This window comes from Paroedura picta, chromosome 8 (assembly GCF_049243985.1).
Source record: "Paroedura picta isolate Pp20150507F chromosome 8, Ppicta_v3.0, whole genome shotgun sequence".
Taxonomy (NCBI): Eukaryota; Metazoa; Chordata; class Lepidosauria; order Squamata; family Gekkonidae; genus Paroedura; species Paroedura picta.
Genome location: NC_135376.1, coordinates 36,496,942 through 36,520,178, shown reverse-complemented (window position 1 = coordinate 36,520,178; position 23,237 = coordinate 36,496,942). Strand labels below are relative to the sequence as shown.

The 23,237-nt window shown below is 41.5% G+C and overlaps 2 protein-coding genes across 5 annotated transcripts in view; one reads left to right on the top strand and one right to left on the bottom strand.

The window, feature by feature from the left end:
• Nucleotides 1-1,326: 1,326 nt before the first annotated feature.
• ING5 (inhibitor of growth family member 5) lies at nt 1,327-13,080 on the bottom strand. 3 transcript variants are annotated; one of them, XM_077349054.1, is made up of 8 exons: nt 12,825-13,080; nt 9,326-9,397; nt 8,122-8,288; nt 7,074-7,185; nt 6,193-6,286; nt 5,280-5,415; nt 3,484-3,545; nt 1,327-2,783 (listed from the first exon to the last, which is right to left on the bottom strand). In XM_077349054.1, the coding sequence occupies exons 1-8, from the start codon at nt 12,892-12,894 to the stop codon at nt 2,744-2,746; spliced, it is 753 nt and encodes a 250-aa protein (XP_077205169.1). In that variant the 5' UTR covers nt 12,895-13,080; the 3' UTR covers nt 1,327-2,743. The 3 variants fall into 3 exon arrangements, with proteins under 3 accessions (XP_077205169.1, XP_077205170.1, XP_077205171.1); XM_077349055.1 differs by lacking the exon at nt 12,825-13,080 and adding an exon at nt 10,313-10,560; XM_077349056.1 differs by lacking the exon at nt 12,825-13,080 and adding an exon at nt 9,996-10,156.
• Nucleotides 13,081-13,177: 97 nt separating this feature from the next.
• Nucleotides 13,178-23,237, top strand: part of DTYMK (deoxythymidylate kinase) — a 27,335-nt gene continuing 17,275 nt past the window's right edge. Inside the window, exons 1-5 of one of the 2 annotated variants that reach the window (XR_013233513.1) lie at nt 13,178-13,377; nt 14,948-15,056; nt 15,795-15,885; nt 17,043-17,240; nt 19,564-19,747. Coding sequence is in view for 1 of the 2 variants with exons in the window: in XM_077349057.1 (XP_077205172.1) it covers nt 13,248-13,377; nt 14,948-15,056; nt 15,795-15,885; nt 17,043-17,240; nt 19,564-19,674 (639 nt within the window). In the remaining variant the exon portion in view is untranslated. Of the gene's footprint in view, nt 13,378-14,947; nt 15,057-15,794; nt 15,886-17,042; nt 17,241-19,563; nt 21,277-23,237 lie in introns of those variants that run through there. The other variant, XM_077349057.1, reaches the window with a different exon arrangement.

The following is a 23,237-nucleotide window of genomic DNA, read 5'->3' as shown; positions in this document are numbered from 1 at the left end:
GGGGTGTGGTCTGACTTTCACAAAAGTTAACATACTAAATTGTCACCTTTATTCCAAATCCTAACAAACTATTAAACAAGATACATTCAAAATTCAGGAGAACAAACTCTCTGTAAGTCAGAATCAACAGGACTGTTCATAAATCAATGTGAACTTTAAAACTGAAAAATATGAACTGGTTGATAAATTACCTCAAAGGTAGTGCTATTTACTTGTAGCATCTGTATTGTTCAATCCAATACTATAGTATTATTCTAAAAAAATTTTTTTAGAAACTAGGCCGCAAGTTTAATAAGAAAAAACCTGCACTATTATGTAGTCTCCCCAAAGAAAAAATATTTAATTCCACAGGTCTAATACATATTATTTTTAGTTTATGGTAAAGTAACAGTCCAGCTTGTTCTACCTAGTTAGATAGCAGCATTAATTGCTTATCAAATAACACATCTAGAGATTGAGTCAACCTGTTAATTAAAACTTAGCATAACTTGAACAAATAAATCTTGAAAGTCATTGATGCTAAAGTTGAACCTAATACTGCCTTGATCTAGCATGTGAAGAGCCAGGAATGTTATTTGCTAACTATTCAAAGGGGGGAGGTGAAAAGGTTTACCCTCTTTTAAAAAGCAATCCTACGACTATAAACTTGAAACAGACCCATACAGCAAGCCATCATGCTAAACACAACCCTTCAACCATTTATGATGGCCCACTATGTTCAATAAAAAATTTTTGGTGTCTCTGTGGAAGACCACAATATATGGCAAGTGGATTTATGCTGGCCTATTTTCATGTAAACTAAGCAGGGGTCAAGAGACTCATCTTAAATGAATATGTGTGGCATAAGACATTAGGGAGGAAAATCTTCCTTATGAGAGGGAAATATGCGCTCTGTTATACCTTTATGGAAGGTATAGATGTGGGTGGGTAGTAGGCGTGCTGGTCTGAAGTAGCAGAACTTTGTTGGTCTTAAAGGTGCCACTGTTATACTGTTCATCATGACTGAGTGGGTATCATGTTCTGTTCCATTCTTATGCAGAGGATATAAGAGGATAACTATTTCAAAATTGCAATGTATTTATGTAAATATTTGCCCTGAAAACAGAAAATTATAAAGCAAAGGGTAGTTTTGCAATCTACATCTTATGACAGCATTAAAAATCTGAATACATGAACAAACAAAAATGCAGCCATATCAAACCTAAGTGATACAAACAAAAACTTTAATTGAATTACATTATCTGCTAAAAAGCTGGATATAAAGAAGTCTGATGTGAAGAATGGACTTCATTCTTTAATAACAAAATGCAAGCCACCTTCTTTCAGCATTTTAAAGCTTCAGTTGTCGACTACACAATTCATTCTTCCTTTTATGTTCTGTGGCTTGCAAGGAACATAAGCCACCACATTATGATGGAGGTTTAAAGGAGCTCTTAACCAACTCTGCACTCTAGCTGCAATAGCTAGAATAGCTTTCTCTCTCCAGAGGACTGTTATATTTTGGTTATTGTGCTCATATGCCAAAAACCATGTGCATCTCACAATACAAACACAGGAAGAACTGCCTGTTATTACAGAAATGCTATTTCTCTATTTCCAAAAGCTGATGTTTTAAGATAGTTGAAGTGCACTGACAAAAGTCATCATTAACCACAGCGAAACAGAATGAGTAAGGTTTCTGAAACACTGCAAACACCTGTACATTCTGTTTGACCAGATATTATAGTGGTTGGAGTGTATACACCACGAGCAATGATGGCTCTAACATGTCATTTACAACTACCTGGAAAAAAATGATTGCCTGCTTTCAACCTAAGATACTTGGATACCAAGTTTTATAGTTTCTACTGGAAAGTATCTCAGCAAACTTATATCCCAGAAGTTTTACAATACATGACATCAGAAAGTTTGGCTGCTAGGCTGTAACATAAATGTCTCTTTTCTCAAAACTGTTCTCTTAAAGCTGATCCTCCCAATTTCTTATCTTCAACAGCTGTTTTATCAATGAAAATTAAATGTTATGATTGTTTCATTAATAAATCATATTATACTTCTATTAGGATCTCCTTTTTGATAACTTGCCTTTATTAAGCATTTCTTATTTACCATATATGGTTTCAGTGGGAACAGTATAAAGGCCAAAGGCACAAATAAAAAGCAATGAGAACTGGTATAAACCTCCTGAAGTTTACTCATGGAACAATATTTAACCAACATAGGTTATTTTTCCTTGAGATGAGGGGTATAATGTAAAAAAAATCACTGCCTTACAGTTTTCCTCTGAAGGAGCAAAACTGCACTCTAGGACAACATAAAACAATTATCTACCTCTTTGTCAGCAGCTATAAGGTTTGGAAAGATGGTTAGTTTTAAAATCCTTCATAAATGTTGTGCAGAATGACTATGCTTCAATAACTATGGTATTTATTTTCTTCACCTGCAACTCCATAGCCAAGTTAACAGACTTTAGTGTATGTGCAAATATTCCAGTGCAGGGCTACCCTTAGTACTTCATTACATTGGTTACACTGCTATGGAAGTATAACCGGAGAGGTGGTGGTGGGGAATCACTGAAGTGAGTTTTCTCCAGATCTTCCTTTCTTCATGAGGGTAGCGCCATTTATGCAAAACTATAACTGGCCACTAAACAGTTAAATACTAAATCAAACAAGAAGATGGGTCAGTACAAATAAAATATTGCAATACATGGGAATATATTAAACTTTCTCTTTCCCTATCGTTTCTACTTCTTTTTCTTCTCCTGAACACAGCGAGGACAATACCTAAGGACAGCAAAGTACAATGTTTAAGTCAGATTAGAATATAATACTTTGAAAGTTTTTCACACATTTAGGATGGACTAACTGATGCCCTCCATTTCTCCTTCACAACCCATGTTGTTTCTTGCCAACTAGGAATTCTGTGCATTTTTCTAATTGTTAACATGCTTATGTGTACATTCCTCATATACATAAAATGAACAATGGAGTACAATTTTCATCTTTTAAAAATTAATGTACAGTCAGTGGGGTATAAAACTTGTAAAAGACTGGATTGTAGTCAGGATCTGTGTAACAGCCAACTCTGAAATATACTCTCAGCCTACTAAATAAATTCTGAAGGTAGTTTTGAGTGTGTATAAACGAAGATCACAGACTATTCGCAATTTCAACCTGAAGAATCTCTTCTTCTCATGCACGTACCATGCAACAACCCTCTGCTGTGCTTTAATTCTTCTGTTTCTTTCTTTACAATCACAATTTCTACCACACATCTACACATTAGCTGCTCACCTTCAAAATATATTATGTTGATTTGGTGGTACAGCTTTTAAAATATTCAAAGTCTGGTTTAAAACCTTGCAACAACAACAAAATCCTGAATCAAAATGCCAGGACTACAGTACTGAATTCACTTGCAATTCATCTGCAAAAGTAAAACACCCTAAAAAAGTAAGCGCAAAGTTTAAAAGGTCATACCTACCATTTCCCTTTAGGTTTGGTGGTGAGATCCACACAAGCAAAATGAAACCATTCAATTGGACACTAAGTAGTGGGGAAAGAAAAAAAAATGACTATTATTTTTTCATATAGAACTTAAACAGAAGTTTTAAAGACTAGCACATTTATCATAGCATAAGCCAGGGCATAAGCTTTTGTGCATTAGATCCCATTTTGTCAGGTTGCGCATCGAGCAACCCTACTTATACAATGTACAACCTGATCCAGCCCCAAACTACTAAAGAGCCCTGGACTAAGCTTTGGGTTGTGTGAGTCTTGCCCTGGATCTTGACTAGCGCCCACCATTGCTACAATAATCTATTGTGGAATTTAAAAAAAATTCCCCTGCTATCAGAAAATTCATTATCAGAAGGGAAAATGCCAGAGGCAACCTCCATAAGTGGGATCTGAAGAGCATGAACTGAAATAGAAACAAAGAGGTCCTAGTTTTGCTTTTTTCTACAGCTATCTAGACATGGACCTAGTATGCATGGTGGCATCTATGCCGGGCTGCCACCGTGCCATTGTGGCAGGGCAAAAAGCTCCGCCATCCCCCATGTATGCATGGGTGAGGAGGTCCCCCAGCACACACCAGCTGCCCTGGTGCAATGGCCACGGTCATACAATGCAGGGCTGGAAGTGCCGGGAGCACATTGAAGTGGTGGCAGCGGTGATGGGGATTGGGGGCATGGGGCCTCCACTGCATGATGGTAGGGTCTTCCAAGGGCCTGGGCTTGGTGGCGCCCGGGATGGTAGCGACATCGAACGTAATAGGGGATTTTCCCTGAAGCCCTGTCGCCACCAGCTCGGGTGTTCCGATCATGGTGGCGAAAAACTGAAATCTCATAGAATCATAGAGTTGGAAGGGGCCATACAGGTCATCTAGTCCAACCCCCTGCTCAATGCAGGATCAGCCCAAAGCATCCTAAAGCATCCAAGAAAAGTGTGTATCCAACCTTTGCTTGAAGACTGCCAGTGAGGGGGAGCTCACCACCTCCTTAGGCAGCCTATTCCACTGCTGAACTACTCTGACTGTGAAATTTTTTTTCCTGATATCTAGCCTATATCGTTGTACTTGTAGTTTAAATCCATTACTGCGTGTCCTTTCCTCTGCAGCCAATGGGAACAGCATCCTGCCCTCCTCCAAATGACAACCTTTCAAATACTTAAAGAGGGCTATAATGTCCCCTCTCAACCTCCTTTTCTCCAGGCTGAACATTCCCAAGTCCCTCAACCTATCTTCATAGGGCTTGGTCCCTTGGCCCCAGATCATCCTCGTCGCTCTCCTCTGTACCCTTTCAATTTTATCTACGTCCTTCTTGAAATGAGGCCTCCAGAACTGCACACAGTACTCCAGGTGTGGTCTAACCAGTGCCGTATACAATGGGACTATGACATCTTGTGATTTTGATGTGATGCCCCTGTTGATACAGCCCAAAATGGCATTTGCCTTTTTTACCGCTGCATCACACTGCCTGCTCATGTTTAGTTTACAGTCCACAAGTACCCCAAGGTCTCGTTCACACACAGTGTTACCTAGAAGCAAATCCCCCATCCAGTAGGCATACTTTTCATTTTTCTGACCCAGATGCAGAACTTTACTGGTACACCTTTCTCACTATATGATTCTGCATTAGATATACAGCACCATCAACCAGGATCTAGCTCTTAAGCAGGTAATGTTGTTCAGAGGGAAGTATTTTAGAATAGAGTTCGCCTGGGGATGGGGAATGGCAGCAGGCCTGGCCCAGGATGTATTCTTGAGATCTCAAAACTTACATCTGGATTGTCACAGCCAATCATTTCTCCATAGGATACTTGGTGGCACAAACAGTACGTGGGCTCATTGGGATCCACTGGCATGTCCAGGACATCTGAAGGATGAACTGTGAGGATGGTTTCAGCTAATTCAGATCTGCAATAGAATCAATACAAATGAATACTGAGTAAATCCCAGTGACTATTGGTAGTTTCAAAGTACATTCATGGGCAGTCTGAAGAGCAGAAATGGATGATCAAGCTGCTATGGAAGAAGACAAAATTCAGATGAAATCATGTTGAATACAAACTAACAAAAACATAAGGGAGTGAGAAAAGGGGAAAATCTGTAGAAGCTGACATTTAAAAACAGAATTATAATGTGAAGCTCCTTCAAGACTTCAAAAATTTTAGGATGCTTAGGTTGGACTAGATGGCCTGTATGGCCCCTTCCAACTCTATGATTCTATGATTCTAATACATCCTGTTTATCAGGAAGAGGTATCCAACTGATGTTCTCAGCAGAAATAGAGCAATATAAATGATCACTGCTAGTAAAACGCAAAAAATATCCAAGAGAAAAAAAATTAAATTAATGTGAACATCAGTACCAACATTGCAATCTCAATATAAGCACTTCAATCAAGTAGTAAATAAAAACAACAGCAAAAGCATATAGCAGCTATGGCTATGAAAAAGCAAAATATAATTAAAGGAAAGCTACTCTGAGAATTAAAACTGTGCACTTAGGAGAGGCCTCAAAAGGGTCACATTGGCTTGTTTTATTTAATAGTAATAATTTATACTGTATTTTCATAGATACTGAATGTTTGGGCTCTTATTTAATGGCAGCCCATAAACTTTCATGTATGAGCTAATGAAATCACTGAGACAGCTCTTAAGCAAAGTGTCAATCACAGCCACTGAACTGTACCTTCGTTTTGGTTTCTTTTTTACTGGAACATCTTCCTCTGACATTCGCCGGCCTCGACCCCGGGAACTTTTTTTGTCTTTTGGAGTTCGCCCCTCTGAAAGACAACTATTTCTGGTTACCCATATGGTAAGCAAAGAAACCACTTCTGTGTTTTTATACCACTCAAAATGCCATTAACAAAGAAAATACGACTCTTAATGGGTTTTTTTTTACATGCATGCTTCCAGACTTTATTATACCAAAGAAATCAGCAAAATGGACCCCCATTATTAATGTATCCTTCTTCTCAATCCCCCAAAGCCACTTTACCCTGTACAGATTACGTATCTGTGGACAGGGCCAATGTGCTTAGAGGGGGAGAAAGTTTTGCCCCCAGTTGCAACCAAGCAAGTTTATTCCACCTATCCACACACATACAAGGCGAATTAACATTATGATCCATCCTTGGTATACAGATCCTTGTGCATATACAGCTTATATGCATGCAGTCATTGTGCCCATGTGCCAGGGATACACAGACATAGGAGAACACTCAGCCAATCACTCTTGGTCATGAACAGGGGAGCAAGGCCTGCAGACTGTCCCCACATATGTTGTGTGTACAGGGCATCAAACAGTATATGTCAATGTTAAGGATGTTAAAAGTAACAAAACATACGGCCTATTTCAGTCAAACTTCCCTTACTTCCCTCCCCCCTTGTTCCCTGGCGTGTGTCTAGATATGCTTTCTATAGTAAAACCTCTCTGGGAAGCATTAGGGGGGGAACGTCCCACTGGAAAAGAAAGGCAGGGTATAAGCCGAGAAACAGACACCATAAAAAACATTTCAGGTCAGAAGGAATTCCTCATTATGAGAACAAACTGGTCCCAAATAAACTCACTTTTCAGAGTTTGCATTCCAGGTATTTCAAGATCACTGCCTTCCAGCTTATCCTTCAAGTCAGCTTCAAATCGTGCCAAGTCAGCATCCAGACGACGAATGTGCTTGTCTACCTGCAAAAGAGGGAAACTAGCAGGTATATAACATCCTCATAAACAACTTCTGGCAGCCAGAAGATTCACAGCTAAATGAATTGTCATATATACGGTAATTCATACTCAGACACTTCTCCAGTATTAGTCACCCTTATATGCCAGCCAACTTGCCTATATTAGCCAAAAGCAAGCAGGAGAGGGACTTTAGCCTTGGGTGATAGCTGACTGTACAGAGATTCCATGACCAATACAAATATGTCTCTTGCAGGTAGTTTCTATCAGAGAAGAACAGGAAATCAGCTTCTCTCCATACAAACTATTTTTCTTTACTACCAAGAAGGTCTGTATCAGTGCAGTTCGAAGAAGAGTTTAACTCTGCTAAATCCATGAGCTCAAATGGGTGTAACTGTGCTTAGGACTGCACTGTATTCCATCCTCCAGAACCTTAAAGTGGTCAGGGTTTAGAACTGCCTGACACCAAATTACTAATACCTCCAATGTAACAGTCACAACATAACAGTCATAATACTGCTGCGGAAGGGCAGTATATAAAGGCAAGAATAATTAAATACATAAGCTCATTTTAGAGTATGTAGCTTCATAGAGAATTCTGATAAATGTGCAGCCTGCAAACCCAATTGGTTGACAATATCTGACATTCTACCTTTAATGTCTATTTTTACCCTGTTGCTCCCAGACAGTAAAAGATTTAAAGGGAAAGATCACAGCCATGTACAGAGCACAAATCCAGTCCAATTCTGAAGGTTTTTGGGGGTGGGGGGGAGAATATATAGTGTTAGCCTGCATAATAGAACACCCTTGTCAGCCCACAACTACTAAATATGCAAAAAGACTCCCTCTTCGTGACACAAATGACTATAGTAGGCATGAGAAAAGTTAAAAGCACCAAGGTTGGCTTATTCATTGCATAGAATTACATCTGTCTGATCTTACCATCTCATAGGTCTGCATTGCCAGTTGCACCTTATCATCGCTGTATTCTTTACATTTTGTGTAAGCATTCTGAATCTTCTGCAGAATTTCCACCCGTTGCTCTGAGGTCAGATTCCTCACAGTTGAAATGTACTGGGCTGCAAGAGTGTCAATTTCTGCCTTCTTGTCTGAAGGGCAAAGGAAAAGGTATGTGTAAGAAAGGGAAGTTGCAATTCTGGGCACATTGATTAGATAATAAATCCCACTGACTTCTATCAGACTTTTTTCTGAGTGAACTCATCTAGGATCATGTTGCATGGTTTAGAAAACAACAGTTTGAGCAGACATGAAAGAACCATCTCTCCACAGAGATTTTAAACCACAAATTTACATTTGTAATGCTACAAGGAAATATGCTTTACTAACACTATGAAAAGCTGCTTATTTCCCCCCTTCTGAGTCTCTAAATTTGATAATTTTGACTTTGACCTCCCTTCCCCCATTGTTTGAATACCCATTATACATCCTAATTATCTATCTAACCTTTATTATCCCTCACTTCTTCCAAGGAGTGCAGGGAAGCAAACACAGTTAATACTCCCCATTTCAGCCTCATGGCAACCTACTCATAAAGTGGGTTGTACTGAAAATACACAATAGGCCTATATTTACTCACCAAGCTTCCATGACAATGGAACCTGGATCCCCCAAATCCTACTCCAATACCTTAACCATTACACCAGACCAGCTCATTGCTAGTTTACTGTTATTGCTCATGTTATCATTTTAATATGCTTCTAAAAAAACGTAACCTATCTCCTGACTCCCCAACTGACCAGCAATCATTTCTTTGGCATGCAGACAAAATCTTAGCATGAGACTGAAGATACCACAGTTTTGGATGCTTAGTAATACAATAAAGTTAGCAAATCCACATCTGATCTGTATCTGACTCAAAAGCTGAGCCAGAATGAAGTCATGCCATCATGTCAAAGTTTGGCAGACAACTGAAGCTGGAGATGCTCCTCACTTACGCTTGTTCTCTCTCATCCACAAACTGCATGGGAACGACTGGGTCAGGAAGTGAAGGACCTTCACTATTGGTTGCTTCTAACTTTTGCTTTGACAAACAAGTTCAGGAATACTCATTCATTCAGTTCTGTGCAACTCTTAATTTGAGCACAGCACAACACATAAGATTAGTGACCTGATACGTTTACCATACCTTCTGTTCTCTGATCCAGTTCACGCATAAGTTGGAAGTTTCTCTGGAGCTCACAGGGGAGGTTTTCGATGCCTAAAATGCAGAAGCAGAGGACTGCAGTCAATACAACATATCTAGCCAACTGTAGCTTACACAAACGTATAAGCCTTGCCAGCAACCATGTCAGCCACTGCCAACCACTTGCTCCTTATATTGCGTATGGTTTTACCAACCAGCTAATATCCTCAGCTGCACTAGCACAAAAAACTAGGAAGCAGATATTGCTGGGTCAGAGAGCATGAGACTGCACCATTCTGATGATGGCCTAAAAGCCAAAGTTTAGCAGTGACATCCTAAGCAGAACTGCAGCTTTAAATGCCACTTAGAAAGGCATAACTCTGCTTAGGATGCCATTGCAAGTATCTTCCTGCCACCATTCTTTGTACTTCCTGAAGATCTCTGCACCTCAAACTTTGCAGTCTGCATTTTCTAATCCTGCATCTGGTAAGAGTCTGTTCTATGTTTGCTCATTTTTATCAGGCATGGAAGGACAGGCTTAGGAGGAACCCTTCTGATGCAGTTGGGAGAACCTGCAACTGTTGCAAGACATCAACTCATGTGGTTGACCACGAGAACTTGTCCCCCTCTGCCGAAGCTCCCCCCCCCCCCGGAATGCATACAGGTCACGCACCTGCTAAAAGGAGTAGGGCGGAAGTTTGCCAGAAGAGAGTCAATGGCCCGGGGAGCGGGTATGTTTACGACTGCCCTGGACAGGTGGCTTGACTGGCGGCAGGCCAGAAGCGGTCCCTGCTGGCCAAGGGCGGTAGCTGCAGCTCTAGGCACCCGCTCGCGGCGCCGCGACCCGTCCCTACGCGTAATAATGACGCAGCACGAAACCTCGCTCGTGCCCCCCCCCGTCTCTGACGCAAATGCAATTGGTCTCCCGCCACTCCCCCCCCCCCTCGGGCCGTCCCGAGTGGCCTCTCCCATAGCGCCGCGGTCACTCACTGTCCAGGTAGTGCTCCAAGTACAAGGCGGCCGCCGCCATCCCGCGCCAGCCAACGCCCACCCGCCGGCCCGAACTCGCCGCTGTCACCCGGGCGGCTTCGCAATGGCCGGGCGCCTCTTATTCCATAGTCATGAGGTGTCCTTGCCGATTGGCTGAGCAGCGGGCGCATATAAATTTGGGGGTGGGCGCACTGGGGACCACACCGGGGTCAAGGCGCCTGGCCTTCCGCCGGAGGAGACGCGCCTGCTCCGAACTTCCTATCAAACACTTGGGCGTTAAGGGGCGGGCGCATGTGGCTCTTTTCCCCGCTGGGTGCTATATTTAGTGAAAAGCAGCTCGCAGGAGGCTCAGTGTAAGAGGCATGCTCGGTTTTTGCTCGGTCTTCCCGCCCCCTCAACATCTACCCCCTTGCGTAAAAGTTCCTAGATTTACATAGCCTCCAACTGACCATATTGTTTGGCCCTCATAAATCACTTTGGGGAAACAAAACGGCTTAAAGTACCAAGATACATATACTAGTTCTGCTGGGCATCTTTTGATCTATAATCCATAAACCTTGACCCACGTTAACAGTTCAGTCTTACCTGGAAAATATATTAAAATGGGTAGCTGTGTTGGTCTGGAGTAGCACAATAAAATCAGAGTCCAGTAGCACCTTTAAAACCAACAAAGATTTATTCAGGGCGTGAGCTTTCAAGTGCAAGCACTCTTGCTCACACCTTGAATAAATCTTTGTTGGTCTTAAAGATGCTACTGGACTCTGATTTCACTGGGAAATATATGTCTGAGTAAACTTGCACAGGATTCCATGCCTAAGCCTTAAGGTTGTGATCATAAACACTTTCTTGGAAGAAAGCCCCAGTGAATAAAATAGGGCTTCTTTAGAGTGGTTAGGGTTGCTTTCCAAGATTTATTTATTTATTTTTATTTCTTCGATTCTTATACCACCCTCCCATAAGGCTCTGGGAAGTTTACATGGAATATTATGAGATACATTAAATATCAAAGGTATAAACAGCAGTTCTTACATAACACAACATGAACAGTTTCAACAAGGATGTAAGTTAACAATTTCTGTAACTGGTTCAATTGAACAATACCAGTAGGAACTATATTAATGGAACTCCCAGGGAGGTCGGAATTGTGAAGGGGGACCCACAGATGTTGATGGGTCGGGTTACCTACAAAAAAAGTGATGTAAGATCACACTTGTCTACCACATACCTAGGAGTAATCAGACTGCACTGAACACACAATTTAGTTTCAAGCGAATGAATATGCATTGTGGGGTAAATAGGCATTTCTGCTACCGAAAAGCAGTATATCAAAATAAAATAAGAGACCTGTGGTACCTTAAAGTCCTAACAAATTTCATGATCTAGAGCAGTGGTCCGCAACCTTTCTAAGGCTGCGGACCGGCAGTGGTGTGGAGGGCGGTTGCATGGCCGTGCATGTCGCGCATGCGCAGTTGCGCATGCATGTTTGTGCCATACGCTGCCGCAAATGCGCATGCACGGCATGCGCGTTTGCGGCCCATAAACTCCCATTTTTCAGGGTGTGGCCCCACTGAGAGTGGTTGGGCTAGATCCCACTTAAGTAAACTAATATATGTGAACATTATAGAGGAATACAATTGATTATATAGGACTTGAGATTCCTCTGGTTAGTGTTTGGGAAGAAAGGTATGGGTATTTGTTTTTTTTGGGGGGGGGGAGATCTTGAGAAAGCTCAACAGCTCATCCCTAGAATGTAAGTATGTAGTACCAGCATGCTCAGGGCTCCATCACCTGCTATATTACGTTTTCCAACTCTGACCACCCTGCCTGCAGCCCATCTGGTTCTCCAAAACTGGAAGAGACCTGGGGAAATACTTTTCATTTGTTTCAGCTTTGTTCCAAATTTTTTAATTGGTTTTAAATTGATTCTGCATCCTAATTCTATTACATGGGTGAGTGGATGTACCATCCCATTAACTGCATTGACTTACATTGTGTAATCCACCTGGAGTCTCAGCTAGAAAAGTGGGCTGTAAATAAAATAATGTAATAATGTAAATAAATAATAAATACAAAAGGTCCCAGATTGTATCCCTAGCATCAAGTAGCAGCTAATGTGAAGGATCTATCTGAGAAGTGGGAAAGCTTCTGCCAGCTACCCTAGACAATGCTGATCTTGATAGGCCAAGCTCTGTAGAAAGCAGTTTCCTGCGCATTCTGCTGCGAACCAACGGTATCACTGTTGAAACTGCAGTTGCTGGTCAGACAGCTTTTACTTTTTTTGAAAGAGATTTCACATAATTAAAAATTGACTTACACTATTTCAATATGCAGTATTGCTTGCCATAGCAAATAGATGCTTGCGAAAATCACACAATAAAGGCAACACACAATTTTCGAGGACTAATTTTGCCTTTCTCCCCCAGGTAATGTAGGAAGCAGCATCTTAACCTGCAGGATACATACTGCTATGGGAAATTTTTCAAATACCACCTCCAGCTGTCTAAAGAATTACCTTCCATAGGTTTGGAGTACAGTCCACCACACATGCATTCAAAGGGGTTTATACCCAGAGAAGCAGGCATAGGACAGCAATCGAAATAGGCTTCTTCCAGAGCAAAATATGCTTCGGTCAAAATGAAGGGAAGGGCCGATTCCTGCCTAGTTAGCAAGAGCCTGCACTGGAAGAAATCCCTGGCGCCTCAATTCAAGAAAACGCGCCCGCCTTGATGTCCCGCCCGTCTGTCGCGGGGGCTGAAAACGACCGCCCCTCTCGCCGCTTCCAGAAACTCTTCTGCATCTTTGGTGGCCATGGCAACGCCACGACCGCTCTAGCTGCTGGGAGGACCACTTTTTATGGCCACGTCCAAGCGCGAGAGTTGACTCCGTTTTTTTGTTTCCCGCTCTCTGGCTTCTCGGGTGGAAGCGGAGGCGGGTCATGGCCGGCAGACGAGGGGCGCTGATCGTGCTGGAGGGAGTGGACCGAGCCGGCAAAAGCACACAGGGCCGGAGGCTGGTGGAGGCCCTGCAGGCAGGGGGGCACCCGGCCGAGCTCCTCCGGTTCCCAGGTACCGGTGGGGGGCACAGGGGGGACTGGAGCACGGAGGCTTGTCTTTGCCGCGCCGCCTCTCCTGGCTCCAGGCGTAGCTGCCCGGAACAGCTGCGTGGCAGGCGGACCTCATGGAGCCCGTCCTAGGGGACAGCGGCCGCTCCAATGTCTCTTGTGGTTACCGGTCCTAGGTCCTGAGCAGCGGTGGGCTTCGTGGTCTCGCACTTAGCCAGGCTTTCTCAGCCAGGGCTGCCGGAAACTCTGGGGTTTCTTGATGGCCTTGGAAGGGTTTCCTGAAGGGGGGGGTGGTGGAGTTAATTAATTTTAATTATTTAAAATTTGTTAAACATTTATTGGGTTAATATGACTATATATGGTGACGTTTACCCGCCCCTTCTCCCAAAATAGCCAATGATGGACATGGAGGGGTGGAAAGGGGAGGGCCCCGTGTGTGTGCGCGCACCTATCCTTCCCGATCATAGTCTGCGCGGTCCTGCCACTTCTGGAGTTTCCCGAAGCCTGAAGAGTGTTTTAGGGGTTTCTCAACAGTAAAAAAAAAAAGTTTCTGCACTAAGCAGAAACTCATTTTCTTGTGCCTTCCTTGATTTCACATCAGATGATTGGCAACACATGTGAGCATGCCAGTTGTCTTCTGGGTGCTCCCCCCTTCTTCATTCCCTTGAGTCTCTTTGAGTTACTCACTTTTGCAATATTTGCAGAATTCCAGAAGAGTGGGAGCTTTCTCGACTTCATCAGCCCCTAAGGTGGGGGTTAGAACTGAGAATGCATGTCTATGGGCAATTGTTGATATTGCATATTTGCCTGGTAACACCTGCCAAAAGCCCTGTTCAAATGAGCAAAGCTGACATGGGGGAGAGGAGGTCCCACAGATAACCACCCTGAGCCTCCGGGGAGGGCGGTATATAAGTATGATAAATAAATAAATAATAAATAAATATTAGGGTCCAAAGCCATGAAGGGTTTACATGTGACAGCCAGTACCTTGAACTGAATTTGGTAACTGATGAGCAGCAAATGGAATGATTAGAACAGGAGTAACATGTGTGCTCCACTGAGCTGCAGCATTCTGATCTAATGGAGTGTCCAAGTTGACTTTGAGGAGAAGCCCATGAATAGTGCTTTGCATTTGTCAGGGTCACCATGGCATGGATCCAAGTGGTTAGATCAGCCAAATCATCTTCCGGACTAAACTGAGTTGTTACAATTTTTTTGCAGCTGCTTAACTCGCTTGTCCAGCAGTAATGTTACAACCAGTATGATCCCTAGGATTTTGACTGACTCTGCAAGGATTAACTAAACACCATTAAAAGTGGGAAGTGCAGTGTCCTTCAAGATCTGCATTGTTTCTGTAGTTCAGTGGAGTTTACGAATAACATAAGGGTGCATAGTGGGCAACCACAATAGGAGAGAAGAGTTAGTTGAAGATGCTAACCCCCTAAAAAGACTTAAGGGTCCCTGACTTTTCATTGTAACTGTGTAGCTGGATATAGGCCAATGTTTACAAATGTGTGTATTTTGAAAAGACAACAGGATTTATTTGTAGTAAATTTGTCTTATTTTTATTGCAGAGAGAACAACAGAAATTGGGCGGCTAATAAGTTCCTATTTGGAAAAGAAAAACAACTTGGAGGACCACACTGTACATCTACTCTTTTCTGCTAATCGCTGGGAGCAAGTGTAAAGAGAATTCTTGTTAACTAGCAGATCTGGATAAGTTTTAGGCAGTTAGCATTAAGCATTTACTTTTGGGGTTTGAAAGCGTTATGTATTCAGGTGTCTCAATTATTGCAGTTCTGTCTTTTCCTCTACTGTGGACATATCAGATAATCATTCTTATATCAGTCTTTACCTGAGCAAGGATAAAGCTATCAATTTAAATTTAAAAAAACCTAGTGTCTAAATTTTAGTTTAATTATTCTCACAGAGTTTTTCGATTGTAGATTTATTCCTACAATCCTGACATATACATTACATATACAATGCACATGGTATCATCGTATCTGCTTCTAATCTGGGTTTCTTTGTTTTGAACCAGCATATTGTTTTAATAGGAAGAGGTGTTTGAGCTCCCTACATTTCCCCCCATTTACAGTCCATTGATTATCTAATAGGAAGTGGGTGGGTTTGGACACCAAATACCATCAAAAGATATTAAAACATTGGTGTTTTGTTTCATAGGAATTTTAATTACATGTTTTGAGGCTAAAGGTATAGTATTGTTTCAGATTAATTAGGTGGCTGGAAAGTGGCATAGTTTTCTCCTATGACTAGCAGATTTTTAATTTGGATAACTGGGATTTGATCAAAAGTTAAACTGCTTGATTTCCTTAATTCCTTAAATGAAAACTATAAGAGAATGCTATCTTACAGAAAATGTTATGTTTCAGCTTTTATCTGTCTTTCTTTCTCTTTTAGGCCATTAATTAAACAGAAGCTAAATCAAGGTATCACTCTGGTAGTGGATAGATACGCATTTTCTGGTGTGGCTTTCACAAGTGCTAAGGAGGTTGGTGTCAGAATTAAAAGTCACAGTCCACAGTCTCCAGATTCACATGTATCTGTTGCATGTGGTTTTCACCACACTGACTTGGATGGTATTGAAAACATTAATTATAATAAAAAATGTAGCATTAAATAAGTTGAATTACCCTATGCTGATGAAATCAGACTCACATCTCTGCTAAACCAAACAACTCACATAGAACACAGGATGAGTACAATATAATTCAGTAAGATCATCAAATAAATGGCAGTGGTAATAGTGGCTTGATAACATTTCAGTATGTAGTGGTAGTAACTTTAACATATAACTAAGACCCCAAAGGTTGGTCAGTTCAGGATTCAGTTCAGGGGGAGGGATTCGGGGGGGCCCAGTAAATGTTGATTCGGTCAACCTCAACCTAAATCCTGGTGGATGAGCTCTATTTTGCAGGCTCTGCAGAACAGTGCTAGTTCAAGCAGGGCCTTGATCTCTTCTGGGAGCCCATTCCACCAAGTAGGAGCTCATTCCATCAGAGAAGGATCTGGCCCTGGTTGAGGTCAGACATGCTTCTTTGGGGCCAGGAATCACAAGCTAGTTGGAAGTGGCAGCATGGAAAGCTCTTTGGGGGGTATAGACAGTGAGATACACTGTCTTCAGGTACACTGGGCCCAGACTTCACATGGCCTTAAAGGTGATCACCAGGACCTTAAGTCTGATCTAAAATTCAACTGGTAGCCAGTGTAGTTGTTGGGGAGTGGGCTGGATGTGGGACTGCCAACCTGAATCCATATCCTCAAGATACTCACCGAATAGAAACTTCATCCATCCATTAAACATACCTCTTGTTTTGAAAGTGTTTGCACATACTATGTTTTCAAATGTGTACATTAATGTTAGAACATTAGATGTTGTCGGGGCATCCACTTTTATTTTTTTTCTGTGACCCTAAGACAATAGGGGGGGAAATGCACAAAAGAAGTGAGATAAACTATATTAGAAACATGAATGAATATTCATTTATGTCCCTATTGCATCAGGGTTGCTGTTTTACTATTAAACAATTGATCTGAAGGGAAGTTATTCTTAGGAAAGCAATTCTTAGGGAAGCATTAGAGCCCTTGTATTCTATTGCACCAGCTTCATTAATCTTGTTTTCTACACTTCTAATTTTTCTTTCTCAGAATTTCTCCCTGGAATGGTGTAAGCAGCCAGATGCAGGGCTTCCAAAGCCAGACTTGATTCTCTTTCTTCAGCTTCACACATCTGAAGCAGCAAAACGTGGAGACTTTGGAAAAGAACGATATGAGGACAGCTCTTTTCAGGAGAAAGTTCTACAGAGCTACTACCATTTGATGAGAGATAAGACTTTAAACTGGAAGGTAAGGGAAAATTCATAGATTATATGGCATTTCTAAGCCAAAATATTTCTTCTAGGAGACTTAATTATTTACAGCCTTGGAGGGGATCTAATATGTTTTGCATGCCTAAATGATTGAGATGAAGAAATTGCCAAATTGTCAGTCAGCTTCAAGGCAATGCAGTTTGACATAACAGAAGAAGCTGAGACAAAAACACTGTAATGCCAGTTCAGTGGAGAGTGGGCACAAGCATGCTGACCCCACCCTCTCTTTACTTGTTATTTCTGACTTCTAAACAGCACAATGATTATTACAAAGTGTACAAACATAGAATTTGTCCCCTTGATTGGTAACACTGCTTTCTTGAATATTTCTGATTGTGGAGATGGAGCCCAGGTGTGCACACTTTGTACACACATAAGACTCTGCTTATGTATAGACTCTGTGCCCAGAGATCATGTATAAATGGTTATGGTGCACATGCCAACTCCCCACTCTAAATGCATTGATTTCAGTATGCATAATGTCATCCATAGCGATGTCTATGTGCATATTGTTTCCTTGTGTGTTAAGATCAGAAAATGGACTACATAGACCAGTGGTGTAGAATGAGAAGAGCTGGTTTTTTTATACCCCACTTTTCACTACCCAAACGAGTCCCAAAGCAGCTTACAAATACCTTTTCCTTTTTCTCCCTGCATCAGACACCCTGTGAGGTAGGTGGGGCTGAGAGAGCTCTAACAGAACAGGGCTAAGGTAACTGTAACTAGCCCAATGTCACCCAGCTGGCTGCATGTGGGGAAGTGGGGAATCAAACCCAGTTCTCCAGATTAGAGTCTGCTGCTCTTAACCACTATAAAAGAATGGCAGCTCTGAGTAATCTCTCTCTCTTGTACCATAAATGGACAAAGTTAATTCTAAAAGAGGATGTGAACAAAAACTTGTTTTCTATTTCAGAATTCTATAACACTCTGTTGGCTGAATTCATAGTTATAAGTCTTCTGTCCTTAACAAGCCATGTACTCTTTCACGCTGGAAGAGTAATGTACCAGGCGCGATAGCATAGCAATTCCCTGGGCTGGGAGCTGTGGCATTTTGCTTTGTGGCAATGTGAGGTGGCTGATGTAGAATGAAGCTGTGCTGGTCTCTCATCTAGGGTGGGGGATGAGAAATGGAAGATGAAGATCAAACTGCAAAACCAGTATAGATAAACCTAAAACATGTGTAGTCCATTGTTCCGTTGTTTATTTTTAGTTTTTTAAAAAAACATTCCATATTTGCATTCTATTAGGATAATCAACTTTAAAAACAATGCCTACAAATAACAATATCGTTCCTCCTTCATAATCTGCTAAGGACTAAGTCCAGGTGAAGGTCCAATCGGACAGAAAGCCGTTCTGACCAGTCAGGTGACGGCCCAATCCGAAGGTGCGAAGCGCCTTCCGATTGGGCCCTCAACAGCAACGGCCAGAGCAGCAGCGAAGGGCACCTGCAACAATGGCAGCGTGGCCCAGCACTACAGCACCTGGTGAGATGGGAGCTCAGCCGGAAGGGGGGCAGCTGGGGATGGATTCCCCTGGGGCCTCCAAGCAGGGCCGCCGCGTCGAAGATATGGTGGCCCTGCTTTGAGGCCCCCAGGGAAGCTGGGAGCCAGGCAGGGAGGAGGCCAGCCGGGGATGCCTTTCCCTGGGGCCTCAGGCCCCAGGAGAAACTGGGAGCCAGGCGGGGGTGAGGGGCAAGCGGGGATGGCTTCCCTTTGGCCCTCCAAGCAGCGAGGCCCCTGGGGACTCAGAATGGGGGGACAGTGCCCGCCCTCAGGGGGACCCTTCAAAACCTGTCCTTAGGGACGGGCTTTGATCTTGTCTATAAATAAAACAGCAGTTCAAAATAGACAGGAAGGGAACACCATGCAAAACATCAAAAGTCTTCACTTTGGTAGAAAACATTGATAGAGGGGGCAGATAAACCTCATAGAAGAGGGATTTCCACACTTCTGTGGTCATGACTGAGAAGATCCAGTATCAGGTTGCCATCAGTCTACTCTCAGATAACACTGGTACTCTGAAGATGATAGTATTGGGCGGGTAGGTTCATACAGGAGTCAGCAGTCTTTAATTTGATCCTGAAGTACCAATTAATATTTATTCTTACTTACAGAATTACAAAAAAAAATCAAAGGTTCATTTAAAAATATTTGAAAATATTTTTCTGTATTTTAATAGTTTATTTTGTTAGCATTAGATAGGAATAAGACATTCAGTATCAAGCACTATTACCTTTTTGATAGTCAGAATTCTTCCACTGACATTTCTTTGTTAACATTGTCATGTTATTTTGAATATAGGTGATTGATGCCTCAAAGAACATAGAAGATTTACATGATGAAATTAAATCCTTTGCAGAGGAGGCCATGCAGGAGGCTCAACACACACCCATAGGAGAATTGTGGAAATAGATCTGGTGTGCTGGTTCATCTTGGTGGGTAAATCCTTATGTAACCAGTGCCTCCCCTATTCAACTTGACACAGGTCAGTAGGACTTGTCAGAATCTTGATTTTAAAAGTCTAACTTCCTTCTATCTGTTTGGTAAAAGAAAGTCTGATCTTACCTGGGAAGCAGTTTTGGACAAGCTTTTCCTGGAGCAGTTGCATGAACATTGGACCAAGATTATCTTGCTTATTTATAGAGACTTATGCTTCAACAGAAAGTGGCTACTGTTTTCTAAACCAATAATTTATATAAATGTTTAAATTCTTTTAGTGGTAAGGGGCAAGTGATGGACCAATAAACATATTTTTAGTCACATAGATACCTTCTAAATTCATTGTGTATTTGAGACGATGGCTTAAAATATCTAGGAAAACGTCCAGTGATGGTTAAACTTAAACATTTCCAGTTGTATGAAGCTGACCTAGGGTCACTTCACAATGTGTGCTTTTTCCTGTCCAAAGAGTATAGATGAATGAGATTGAAGCAAAATACCTATATTACTTCTCTGTAAGAAAAAAGTCATCCTGATTTAGATAGTCCAGGCTTAGCCTCTCTTTTCAGATTTCAAAAGCTTATTAGGGTTGGTCCTGGTTAGTATTTGGATGGAAGACCACCAAGGAAGTCCGGGGTCACTATGCAGAGGCAGGCAATGGCAAACTACTTCTGGTCTCTTGCCTTGCGGGTTGCTGTCATTTAACCACAATTTGATCCCTCTCCCCCCGAAAAGGGGGAAAGTCTTGTGTGAAATAGGGACATGGATAGTTTAGGAAAAATAATGTATAAAGCTTTGAAATCTTGCACCAATTCCATATGCATCTATATGAACCTGATTGCTTTGCTTCAATAGATGAATGCCAAGGTAGCTCACTAGCTAGGAAAATACTGAGGGGCTTTACAAGGACTTCCTTGTATGATGGCCTGTTGTACTTGTCTCACATCATAGACCCGTCATCCATGATTTGTCTAATTAATTTTAGAGTTGTTGCTCAATCCGTAAGTTAATTATCACATGATAAAATACTTTAGGCTGGCCAGTGCACTCCTTTCCGTTCAACTTCAAGATCTTTCATTCTGAATTATGTAAGAAGAAAAAGCGTATCACTGTACATAACAAAACAGTATTTTCTTGTGATGATAGTTCCCTTAAGAACTCTTTAGCTTTTCTTTGATAGCTATCCTGGTATACTGTTTAATTTTTATAAAAATACATGGAATGGTGGCTAGTGGCTATTAATGGTCTGATAAAAGGGGCTGACATGAGCAATAATATACATTTAGTTAAACTACTAGAGTCATATGAGTTAAAAATTCTAAAGTGTCTTCCAATTTATATGACCTACAGTTTTTCCCCAGTTCTATTTAATTTTCCAGCTCACCTCTTTTTTTTTAACCTTCGTTTGACCATTATAAACAGTATATCTCTGGCATGGATCTGTTTGCTGCTGTGAAGGACACAAAAGTAGCTTGCTTGTGATTGCCCTGTGTTCTTCCAGTCTATGTTATGTGCTTTGTTTCTACCTGTTTCTAACATACATGAAATATATGAAAATTCATTCTTGTATCCTTAGATGTGTCTCTTCCTTGATTTTATGTTTTGTTATGCTTTTAGCTGTTTTCAAAGGAAGTGATCTTGCCTATTATAATTTCTTGACTTTGTTTAACCATACTTATACTTTTTTGTGTTTTACAAATTGTGGTGTACATTGAGCAGATATATTTGTTTTTAAATAACTTCCCCAAAAGCCAACCTTACTATTAGTGGAGGCTGCTGTTGAAGAAAGAACCCAAAGTCCCTTTAGGCACATGGCACCCGGGCTCATCTTAATTGACATCTGGTAATCTAAGGTCCTAGTACATCTCCTGTAGTCTCAAGATGTGAAAAAGATCATTGTCCTAGAGAAATATCCAGTCTGGAATGATTTATACGTTAGTGCTTTCCAGCTTTCCCCCACAAGCAAGTGACCATCTTTATATGCAAATTTTGTCCCTGGAACCCTGTTTTCAATATTGGAACATAAGAGAAGCCATGTTGGATCAGGCCAATGGCTTATCTGGACCAAGTGGCCAAGATCCAGGTGCCATCAGGAGGTCCACCAGCAAGGCCAGAATTCCAGAAGCCCTCACCAAGCATACAGAGCAGCACTGCCAAAGACATAGTGTTCCATCTGTATCTTGTGGCTACTGATGGATCTCTGCTCCATATTTTTTATTTAGTTATATTTAAACTTGTATACCGCTGCTCCCAGCAAGCTGGCCTGCGGCGATTCACAAAGAGAATAAGAACAGTATACAATAAATCACATCCTTAATAATAATCCTAAAATCCCCAATGATCCTAAAAACAATTCCCAACACCATACAAAATGGTATACACAATTTAACATTAAAATCTTCCCACACATCGAAGCATTGGGACCGTGACAGATGACAATATTGATTGGCAGTTTGGTGGAATAACATAGGGTTCCCAGTGCAGTCTAATACTGTGAGCAGGAACCAAAGGGGTGGGGGACCTGATCTATCTAGTAATCTCTTGAAGCTTTTTATGCCCATAAACACTACTTGTACGAGTGAACTATGTGTTAATTACTGTTTGGGTGAATAAGTCCTTTTTATCTGTTTCAAGCTTAGTGTTCATTATCAAGTGCACAAGAGTTCTTATGCTGTGAGAAAGGAAGAGAGTACTTCTTTCTCTACCTTTTCTAATGTCACCCCTCAGTCATTGTTTTTCCAGGCTAAGGAGCCCTGAACCTCTTTAACCTTTCTTCTTAGGGAAGGTGTTCCATCACCTTAATCATTTTAGTTGCCCTTTTATGCACCTTTTCCTATACTATCATATCTTTTTTGAGATGTGGTGACCAGAATTGTACATGATATTGCAAAATTCCAATAATTATATAAACATAAAAAGTATAAAAATAATGATTTAATACCAGCATTGGTACTAAATGCTATGTCATTTGTGTCAGAGGCAGATCATTTGGAATGGCTGTAGCTTTTCATTTTAACAGAGGAACATGCAGTAATAGTGAATTTAGTTCTGATCAACTTTCCAATTAGTCTGCGGTGTCAGTATACAAATAAATATGAGAACACAGGAGGATTTTTTTAACCTGTTTTAATTCAGATATAAATTGAAAGCAGTTGATGAATGGAGCACAGCCCCACTTCCTCCGCCTCCCCTCCCTCCAAAATACCAGTGATCGAGAGGAAAACCAGCAAGAGAAAGACAGCAAGTTAAAACATAATGACAAATAAGTATCATGGTTCAAACCTCTGCTTTCTGTTAGCCAAGAAGGCAGCCAAACCTACTTGTAGGTTAATTACTTCTGTACGCAGTCGATTTATAGATGGTTACTACCACCTTTAGGCTGATAGTGCTGTTCATAAATGCAGAAAATAATGCTTTGTAAACATATTTTGCCACCTGCAGCATCCACCGATGGTGCTAAAGAATTCAACTTTGAAGAGGAAGCTAACACTTTTTGGAGTGGTGGGTCCTATCCAGCCATGCCCTGCATAACTTGC